This window comes from Schistocerca gregaria, chromosome X (genome assembly GCF_023897955.1).
Source record: "Schistocerca gregaria isolate iqSchGreg1 chromosome X, iqSchGreg1.2, whole genome shotgun sequence".
Lineage (NCBI taxonomy): Eukaryota > Metazoa > Arthropoda > Insecta > Orthoptera > Acrididae > Schistocerca > Schistocerca gregaria.
Window position 1 is genome coordinate 248593168 of NC_064931.1, and position 11006 is coordinate 248604173.

Genomic DNA, 11006 nt, shown 5'->3' on the forward strand with positions numbered 1-11006 from the left:
TTTGGTCAATATTAACCAAGACCTATTAATTGACCGTCACAGGTCCACAATGAAAGTAACATTGATATGGACACCAAGCCGCATTGGCATTCTATAAAATGAACTCACTGACAAATTATCTAAAGAAGACACCACAAGAGACAAACTTTAACTTGGAGTACCAGCTACAAACCTAAGACTGAAAATGCAACATCAGATTTTGAAAACCTGCATTATGCAATGGCAAGCTACCATGCCCTAAGCGAGCTGAGACCAATCAAGGGGACCACCTAGAGATGGAGTATTTCTCTCCAAGGCTCTTTGAAAGATGTCATCGTACTGTGGCAACTGTGTATTGACTGCTCCAGGCTTATCCACAGGTTTCTTTTGTGTCAAGCTCAATGTATGGTTTTCATCTCCTGGTAGCCATGCTGGTTATTCTGAGACAAGACATCATCCTGACTATATCCCTGACACATGTACTTGCAATGATGTGATAGCAGATAACAAGTTGCTGAGGGAAAGTTGGTTTTATTATAAAATGTAATGCATCTAAACATGTGGTGTCCAGATGTGGGTGACAGGTGGAGCATCTCTCATTGCAACATGTGCCCTCAATGGCCTCCAGCTACATTCTACCTCTGCATTGTTATGCATTTTTAAATTTTTTGTGTATTTATTTTTTGAATAGTTTACAATGACACTCTAGTTTATAAAGTCTTAATTTTCTCACCCTTTTTTTTCGAGGTACTGACTATGATGACCCTCCATGGGGTATCCTACAGTGACCAGCTACACTTTTTAGCCTCCTGCATTTTATCTCACTTATTACCATATGACTTCGGTTAGTGTGATGTAAAATTTCAACCATTTTGACAAAATCACAAACCTTGATGTCATTTCTCCTTTCCTCCTTCCACATAATTTCACGTGAATTTCCAGTGCAATGCGGAATTGATAATCTGGGTGTTTAGTCCTGTTAAAATCATAATCACAACCATTATCATTGAAGATTTCTGTTAAGTGGGCCTTCATTCCCCTTGAACAAGAAGCCTCATCATCAATTTGTACCTTGGGCCTGTAGTACAGCTTCATACAGAGGATATGGACCACATCTCTTTGTTCTTGTCTTCGACTTCAGATGTGCGTCTGACAATGATAAAAGATATGATGCGGCGCAAAGTAGTGCTTTAATAACTTCTGTAATAGTCACACTTTCTGCAGAAGTGTAAAAATCCATATCAATTTCCCAGGCTGTACGTTAGTGGCTGGTGCTTGATGTTATAATACTCTCGGACTTTCTCCTAGGTGCCCAGAGTACGCATGCTAGCGATCTGTCTTACTTTTTGCGTCTTACTTTTTGCGTCTTACTTTTTGCGTCTTACTTTTTGCGTCTTACTTTTTGCGTCTTACTTTTTGCGTCTTACTTTTTGCGTCTTACTTTTTGTGTCTTACTTTTTGCGTCTTGCTTGTTTCCTTTCTGCCTGGTTTGCTTGCTTGGTTGCTTTCTTCTTTCTTGCTTGGTTGCTTTCTTCTGTCTTGCTTGGTTGCTTCTGTCTGTCTTGCTTGGTTGCTTCTGTCTGTCTTGCTTGGTTGCTTCTGTCTGTCTTGCTTGGTTGCTTCTGTCTGTCTTGCTTGGTTGCTTCTGTCTGTCTTGCTTGGTTGCTTCTGTCTGTCTTGCTTGGTTGCTTCTGTCTGTCTTGCTTGGTTGCTTCTGTCTGTCTTGCTTGGTTGCTTCTGTCTGTCTTGCTTGGTTGCTTCTGTCTGTCTTGCTTGGTTGCTTCTGTCTGTCTTGCTTGGTTGCTTCTGTCTGTCTTGCTTGGTTGCTTCTGTCTGTCTTGCTTGGTTGCTTCTGTCTGTCTTGCTTGGTTGCTTCTGTCTGTCTTGCTTGGTTGCTTCTGTCTGTCTTGCTTGGTTGCTTCTGTCTGTCTTGCTTGGTTGCTTCTGTCTGTCTTGCTTGGTTGCTTCTGTCTGTCTTGCTTGGTTGCTTCTGTCTGTCTTGCTTGGTTGCTTCTGTCTGTCTTGCTTGGTTGCTTCTGTCTGTCTTGCTTGGTTGCTTCTGTCTGTCTTGCTTGGTTGCTTCTGTCTGTCTTGCTTGGTTGCTTCTGTCTGTCTTGCTTGGTTGCTTCTGTCTGTCTTGCTTGGTTGCTTCTGTCTGTCTTGCTTGGTTGCTTCTGTCTGTCTTGCTTGGTTGCTTCTGTCTGTCTTGCTTGGTTGCTTCTGTCTGTCTTGCTTGGTGGCTTGCTTCTGTCTGTCTTGCTTGGTGGCTTGCTTCTGTCTGTCTTGCTTGGTGGCTTGCTTCTGTCTGTCTTGCTTGGTGGCTTGCTTCTGTCTGTCTTGCTTGGTGGCTTGCTTCTGTCTGTCTTGCTTGGTGGCTTGCTTCTGTCTTTCTTGCTTGGTGGCTTGCTTCTGTCTGTCTTGCTTGGTGGCTTGCTTCTGTCTGTCTTGCTTGGTTGCTTGCTTCTGTCTGTCTTGCTTGGTTGCTTGCTTCTGTCTGTCTTGCTTGGTTGCTTGCTTCTGTCTGTCTTGCTTGGTTGCTTGCTTCTGTCTGTCTTGCTTGGTTGCTTGCTTCTGTCTGTCTTGCTTGGTTGCTTGCTTCTGTCTGTCTTGCTTGGTTGCTTGCTTCTGTCTGTCTTGCTTGGTTGCTTGCTTCTGTCTGTCTTGCTTGGTTGCTTGCTTCTGTCTGTCTTGCTTGGTTGCTTGCTTCTGTCTGTCTTGCTTGGTTGCTTGCTTCTGTCTGTCTTGCTTGCTTGGTTGCTTCTGTCTGTCTTGCTTGCTTGGTTGCTTCTGTCTGTCTTGCTTGCTTGGTTGCTTCTGTCTGTCTTGCTTGCTTGGTTGCTTCTGTCTGTCTTGCTTGCTTGGTTGCTTCTGTCTGTCTTGCTTGCTTGCTTGCTTCCGTCTGTCTTGCTTGCTTGCTTGCTTCCGTCTGTCTTGCTTGCTTGCTTGCTTCCGTCTGGCTTGCTTGCTTGCTTCCGTCTGCTTTGCTTGCTTGCTTCCGTCTGCTTTGCTTGCTTGCTTGCTTCTGTCTGTCTGTCTTGCTTGCTTGCTTCTGTCTGTCTGTCTTGCTTGCTTGCTTGCGTCTGTCTGTCTTGCTCGCTTGCTTGCTTCTGTCTTGCTTGCTCGCTTGCTTGCTTCTGTCTTGCTTGCTCGCTTGCTTGCTTCTGTCTTGCTTGCTCGCTTGCTTGCTTCCGTCTTGCTTGCTCGCGTGCTTGCTTCCGTCTTGCTTGCTTCCGTCTTGCTTGCTTCCGCCTTGCTTGCTTCCGCCTTGCTTGCTTCCGCCTTGCTTGCTTCCGCCTTGCTTGCTTCCGCCTTGCTTGCTTCCGCCTTGCTTGCTTCCGCCTTGCTTGCTTCCGCCTTGCTTGCTTCCGCCTTGCTTGCTTCCGCCTTGCTTGCTTCCGCCTTGCTTGCTTCCGCCTTGCTTGCTTCCGCCTTGCTTGCTTCCGCCTTGCTTGCTTCCGCCTTGCTTGCTTCCGCCTTGCTTGCTTCCGCCTTGCTTGCTTCCGCCTTGCTTGCTTCCGCCTTGCTTGCTTCCGCCTTGCTTGCTTCCGCCTTGCTTGCTTCCGCCTTGCTTGCTTCCGCCTTGCTTGCTTCCGCCTTGCTTGCTTCCGCCTTGCTTGCTTCCGCCTTGGTCATAGGTGTCAAACAAGAAACACATGCTCATTCTCCACCCCGACCAGAAAAACTGCCGACTATATGCGATAAAGCTCATGCTGCATTTCGGAGTCTCAATTGAAAAATATCGGCAGCCTGAAGGTCCTGTACAGTGCCACCAATTCTAGCAGCTCTTTCAGTGTCAAAAACTGTAACCACCCACCAAAGTGCGTAAAATATGCAGATGCATACCAAGAAACGGGACATGCCGGCAATATGAGCTTTTTGCGGTGACAGCCATCTGGCAAACTACAGCCATTGCTCAACAAGACTGAAGTTGATGGCGAGCCATCCCACATGTTCTCCCAACGAACTGCTACTGTAGCCACAGCAATGTCTGCGAGCTCTGCTCCCACAGGCACAGGCACAAGCACAATCTCGGGTTCTGTTAAAAGCTGCAGACTGAACGTGCCAGTGCCAGAACCCTACCCATTACTACACCCAACATGTGCCCCAATAGCTGCTGCTGCCTGCCACCGCACGCCCAATCACCACAGCCCTCCCCACCCTATGGCACAGAGGCTGCTACTACACAGCGACAGTCTTCCCCAGCACCCAACCGATGACGTTCCTTTACGTGCTGAGAGAGCTGCAGCAACTGTTTTCAGGATTAAGCATCATGACCCTGTTTAACACATTAAGGACATCTTGGCAAAGCTTCGAGCTGCACCTAATGCCCTGACAAAATCCATGATTATTGCAGAGGGCGCAATGCATTAATGACATGCTTTTGTGGATCCACCTAGGTCCACAAGAATAAAACTCGCAACATGGAACGCCAATGGCGTTAAAACCAGCAAAATCCTTTTGGAAGACTATCTGGACCGGCAGGCCATCGATATTATGTGCTTGGCGGAAACGCATCTGAAGCCCGACGACCGAATCACTTTCAGAAACAACACCATCCACCAGTATGACTATGTGGACTGCCCAGGTGGTGGGTCAGCGGTATTTAAGGGTAGGAGGTGCTTCTCATCCTTAGAACTTCTACAGACACAGACTATCGAGGTTGCAGGTATAGAAATCAAAATTGGCCAAAACATTTGGCAACTTATTTCGGCCTACCATCCTCCTATACATATCACTGCTCAAGACCTCCAGCCACTGTTTAGGGTTGGCAGTTGTGTGCTGGTGGTATGGGACCTAAATTTCACACAGAGCCTGGGGCTGTTGTGTCGAGAACACAAGTGACAGGACCTGTGGGGGATCATGGAGGGGTGTACCACCCTGAGTGTCATCGCCCTTCATGAGCCCATGCATATTGCTGGCAACACTAACAAAAATTGACATATTAGATATTTTTGTCATGATAAAATTGAATTTTGATGTGGCAGCCACAGTGCACTATGAGTTGTACTCTGACCGCTGGACTCACCAGTGTCAAAGACCATGTCGGGAGGATAGCAAACACAAAAGTAATGATAAACTGGCACAGATATACTTACCTAGTGGGAGAGCACATGGTGGAAAATCCCCACTCTTGACAAAAGGGGACATGGACAAAGCCATAGAGAAATTCACTGCATCCTCCATGCCTGTACTCGGGCAACTAGCGTCAGAATAACCACTGATACTTTCGCCAAGGACCTGCCCCATGATATCTGGCACCTCATAGTTGCCAATTGCAGGAGGCATAGGCTGTGGCAGCACTACAACGACCCTGCCGATCGCCGCCTGCTGCAGAGTCTAGAGGACTAGGTGAGACGACTACTGCAAGAGCACAGGAGCCACTGCTGGGAGGAGAAACTAAGAGCCCCTGAAACAGACATACCAAATGCAAAATACGGAAAATAACCCATCAGCGGAAAGATCCCACCAGAGGAAACAAGGTACGCCACAGCGAGAATCGTCTTGCATATGACAAACAAGAAAAGGCAGAAATAATGGCAAAATCACTGGTGTCACAATACCGGACTCAAGTCATCCATGATGAGGTGAGTGATAGGCAGGAGAGAATAGATACTGGGCGAGCGGATCAGATGTGAAATACACACCCAATAACAGAATTTGAGCCCTTTAATGAGCTGACAATATGTGCACTCACCAAGCAGGAGGGAAACACCAAAGCTCCTAACCCTGACAACTTCTGCACCACACTCCAAAAACACCTTTCCCCTCCCACAATATCCTACCAAGCAAGCATTCATAATGCCTGCTTGAAACTTACATACTTCCCGTCAGCGTGGAAAACTGCAAAGGTCATCACCCTACCCAAACCCAATAAAAACCTGCTCCTCCCCAAAAGCTAGAAGCCCATTTTTCTCCTAACAGGCCGGAGTAAAATCCTGGAATTAATAATCCTTTCACCCCTCTATCACTTCCTGACTGTAAATGACTTTCTTATGCTTGAATAGTTTGGTTTTTGTGCTGAGCACTCCACCATGCAACAATTCCAACGCTTGGTGGAACCCATTCATCTAGCCATTGCAAGGAGAGAAGCAACAGGAGCAGTAGAAGCCCAGCCAGACATATTGTGGCAGGAGTCCCACAAGGCTCGGGTTTAGGTCCTGTAGTCTATTGCATATGTACGAATGACCTCCCTAGGCTGATAGGCGGAGTGATTGCTCTCTATGCGGATGACAGTGCCACATACATAAGCAGTCGCAGCCGCCTCCTGATACACTGCTACCCCCACCAGAATCTCGACAAAATAACCCTTTGGTGCAATCGTTTCAAAATCAAGATAAAACTTGCAAAATGGCAAGCGATTTATTGCACCCCTAAAATCAAATTCCCAGATTGTCAACTCATAATTGACAGCTGAGAGCTAACTTGGAGAAATTCAGTCATCTACCTGGGTTAGAAATATATAGCTGCCTAACATGGGACAGGCACCTCACTACCGCTGCAAATGAGGACTGCACCGTCTTCTGTAGGTTATATCCACTCCTGAAAGACGATGGTATAACCATCTAGTTCAAACTCCATCTCTGACACCAGCTCATCCTTCCAGTCATCCTGTGTGGCTCAGAGGTATGATCTATGGCATAGGACAGCATTCTTCTGACGGCAACAACACACACACACACACACACACACACACACACACACACACACACACACACACACACACACACACACACACACACACACGACTTCGGAGGCCAACCCAACATTTACACACTTATTCAAGAAACATCCACAAAATTTTACGGAACAGCACAAACTTGCCACCATTTTCTCATAGAAAATTTAGGAAATAAACCACCAGAAGCTTCTCACAAACGCCCTGAATTAATCCTTACATGCCTTAATTTCACACCAGTGATGCATACATAAATCACCAAACACACGCTTACACACAGAAAACACGCACAAAAAACAAATCCCTCAGTTTCATGGAAAACCCCCTAGCGCATCCGAAAGTCAGGTGGGCACAGCCCAGTGGTACTTTGTATACAACCAGAACACCCATAGCCTCATTGTCCACCTCTTTCCATGAAAATTTGGCATCTCCCTACAATGGTTTGTGGAAGGGACATGCCTTGGCATAGAAGTTCTTTATGAATTGCTGCTAGTATGAGCACATTCCAAAAAACTTCTCACTTCACAGATAGATGGAGTCATAAAATCTGAGATTGAGTATTTCATCTGGTACTCCAAAATTATTTCCTTGGATGATGAAGAGGTAATTTTCTGTCATCAGGTGTAGACCTGCAGTCTGAATGTGTTTAGAGACGGTTCCCAAGCACCATAGATATTCTTCAGATGTCTTAAAAAAAGAGTATGCCATCCACATAGTAAAGAAATATTACCCATTTTAGGGGTTAAAGCAGGTTTTTCCCTCACTTGTTCAAAGGTTGCTGCAAAATTGCATAATCCAAATGGCATGACTTTGAACTCATAAATGATATGAAACCAGTATATTTCCTTTGAGCGCCCATCAGCCTTGATTCTCCAGTTGCCTGTCTAAATGTCTACAATTGAGAAATTCTTTGGTCCTATCAAGCAGTCTAGCGTGTCGTCAGTGCAGAGGAATCATATTTTTCTGAATTTATTCAGTCATCAGTAGTCAACACACAAACATTATGCACCAACTGCTTCTTCACGAGGACCACAGGAGAGGACAAAGTACTCTCTCATGGTTCAATAATGTCGAGTTGCAGTGTCTTCCTTGTCCTCTATCTGATTGTCCATCATTCAGGCAGTGACACCCTATATGAGAGCTGGCTTATTGTTGCATGATCCTCAGTGTTGAAACCATGTTTTACCCTGGGTCGCTTAGTCCGTCTTTCCTCCACCCAGGATCTGAAAGCATCCAGAAACTGGCGCATTGGAGCTAACACTCCCAGATGTCCTTGCTCTTCTATGTTGTCTGTAGTGGTAGCAGAGAATGATTCTTGATCGATGGCACTAAGCTTCTCTCTGTGGACTACTTCAGCTGTTCGTCCCTGTAAGTACAACTTTGGTGATGAGTTGTGGATGCTCATGACAGTAAGTGATCCAAAGTTCTTTTCGTCGACATACAGTGCTTATGATCATTGCCAGCATGTAGATTTCTCTTTTGCAGTCAACAAAAGCTTCACAGTGTAACTAAGGAGCTTGATCAATGACTGGAAGTCGTCTCGTTAATGACTGTGGAATAATATCTTCAATGACATTCCACTGCCCAGACCTATCCTTGTTATGTGCACCTGCTGAAATGACTGTCAGTCTGGAGGTTTGATCTTCCTCAGTCTGACTGCTTGTGATGCCTGCGCAAAGTCACATCTGAGAATAACATTATGACTGGCTTCTGTTAGAAGGAAAAATTTGAAGTGCTGTGTTCTGTAATTGACAGTTATTTTTACAATACATGTTTGTCTGCTGGATGTATTTCCCATTTGTGACTTCAAGAACAATCACTTTCGTATCACAGAATATAGTTGTCTTTAGCTGACTACAATAAGCATTCGATGTTACAGAAAAAAAACCCTGAGTCAACTAGCACTCAACCGTTGGGATGATGATGATGATGATGATGATGATGATGATGATGATGATGATGATGATGATGATGATGATGAAGAGATTTCCTGACAACTTGGTGACAGTTGTCCATGGAGAATTTTCATCAGTGGCAGCTGCACCTACATAGGTTGTTTCCCATTTAGTTTTCCTCAGTTAAACAGTTAAGTGAACAGCTGGTACTTCTGTACAGCATCAGGGATGAGTATGGCATGTTGGGAGTGACATTGTCCAGAGTATAGTTGTGGATTTCATCCCACAGGTCAATTATGATCCGCAGTTAACTAGCATGAAAAGGACTGTTGGTATGGTTGGCATCTGGTAAACCATTACTCAATAAAAACTCACCTTCTCTCTCTGCAGTACTGTACATCATTACAAAGCAACCACAGTGGAAACATACTGGCATGTTGTCCCCTGTTCACCAAATATCTATTGTTCTGTAGAGCATTATAGTTCATGGAGGAGTTGGTTGTACCTGTGCTGGCTGAATGTTTAGTTGTCATTTAATGGCGGCAGCAGCAGCAGAAGTCTGATTTGGCAGGGCTCATTCTTTCTGAAACATTCAACTGGTGGTGAACATTGGTGCTAAAGATTGACTCACCTCTTCTTCAGTATTCTGTTTATCTCCTTAGGTACGAGGTCAGCATTCATGATTGTTATCCTTGTTTGGTTGCTGTGACAGTTCTGTTTGCCATAAAAGAGGTATCTCTTCTCTTTCCATCCAGTGTATGAGAGACCCAACTGCTCTATAGACCACATTCAGGAGTTGGTCCTATTTCTTTCTTCTGAATCTTTCCTGCTGCATTTCCTCCATGTGCTGGCATCATTTGATGAGTTCCTTGATTATTGTAATATCATTTATCAGACGAGTTTGTGAATTTCTTGGGCAAACTCTTTCATTGTGTGTGAGATTTTGTAGGCTTCTGTCTGTGTAGGACTTTGTTGTTTCCATATGATGTTGGACCATGTTCCTCAATTGCTTCTCTGCTAAGAGGACTAGCTGCTGATTGTCACCAAATGCTTTTTTCAGTTAAGTCTGGAATTTTTCGCAGCTATCAAGTTCATCTTTGTTGGTCTTCAACTGCTGCTGTTCAAGTAAAGGTACACATTTTCCAAATGCATCATATAACCCCACCTATTGTATTTGGCATCTTAATCAAATCTCTTGTCACTTTGTCAGACTTTGATCAGCATGCCGAGAAAACACTGAGTGCCTGATGTGTAGCTGACTTGCTGTTGTTATGAACTCCAATGGTATTGTGAGTAGTTATGTGCACTTCGGGAATGATATACTCGTTCTATTGGAGTTCCCTCCTAGTTTGCTGATGGCTTTTATGTTGCCTGATTGGAGTCACATAGATAATGTTCAAAATACCTGGCACCTACATGAAACAATCGTTGAGTTGTCACATCAACGAACTGCTGACTAAGATCGCAGAGTCATGCCTGCATGTTATATAGCTTGTAATGCAGAAGTGTTGTCACTGATCGGTTTATTTAGCATTGAAGCCAGCAGCTTCTTTAATTTCAGTCTTATTCCCTTTCTGTTCAAGTCCTTTTTCAATTTCTGTGACTTCTCTGTCCATCCTAACATCATAATGATGAGACCATGGGCAAGCGGGTTTGTGAGATCCAATGCAGTGGAGGGCTATGCCAGCAGTGGTGTAATAACAACCAGCAGAGCCTCCCGAGCCAGACAGGTCTCCATAGAAGATCTAGACAAAGTGTGTCTCACAACATCCCGTCTAGTGTCCTGTCCTGTCATATCCTATTCTGTTCTGTCCCATCCTATATACTCCCTACCTTTCCTTTTCCTCCTTGTGATTGTGTGGCAACAGACACCGTCCCCTAATGTGGACAGCGGAAGATCCTTGGAAACTTGGACAAGGCTGATGCACATAGGCCTTACTGCAAAGGAATGGATAGTTGTGTAGTTGTGGTGAAGACAAGCTATTTAAGGGGCAAGGCCCTGAAATAAAACCTTGGCAGGTGTCCAGGCCATGAGGTGGCAGCCCCAACAGGACACTCGGAGGTTGTGGGCTGATAACCCGCACCACCAGAAAACACACATCACAGAAACTAAAAGGAGAAACAGCCAGAAGGATCTTGAGGATATGACCTTTGGCCTGTAAAGGAAAACCCGTATTGGTTTTTGGAATTAAGGAAGTTGAGAGGGGCAGAGAGGCTAAGACAAGTTTAAGAAAGAGATTGAGAACTATTCACTAGATATATTGCGACCAAGTGAAGTAAGGTGGCCAGAATCTGGGGAATTCCAAACACAGAATGGTTGGTTGTTGCTGTAAGCGGGTCAGACAGGTGAGGGCGCGATGGTGTAGGGCTGTCACTATCTAAAAGCAGCAAGAAGAGATTACTGGAGTGGAATCCAGTTTCAGAACACATAATATCCGCAAGCTTTAAAACAAATG

The 11006-nt window shown here is 45.1% G+C and overlaps 1 protein-coding gene across 1 annotated transcript; it reads right to left on the reverse strand.

Moving 5' to 3' along the window:
* Positions 1 to 1416: 1416 nt before the first annotated feature.
* On the reverse strand, positions 1417 to 3612 carry LOC126298020 (trichohyalin-like). Its single transcript, XM_049989342.1, has one exon. The coding sequence runs from the start codon at positions 3610 to 3612 to the stop codon at positions 1417 to 1419; it is 2196 nt and encodes a 731-aa protein (XP_049845299.1).
* Between the last annotated feature and the right edge of the window lie 7394 nt (positions 3613 to 11006).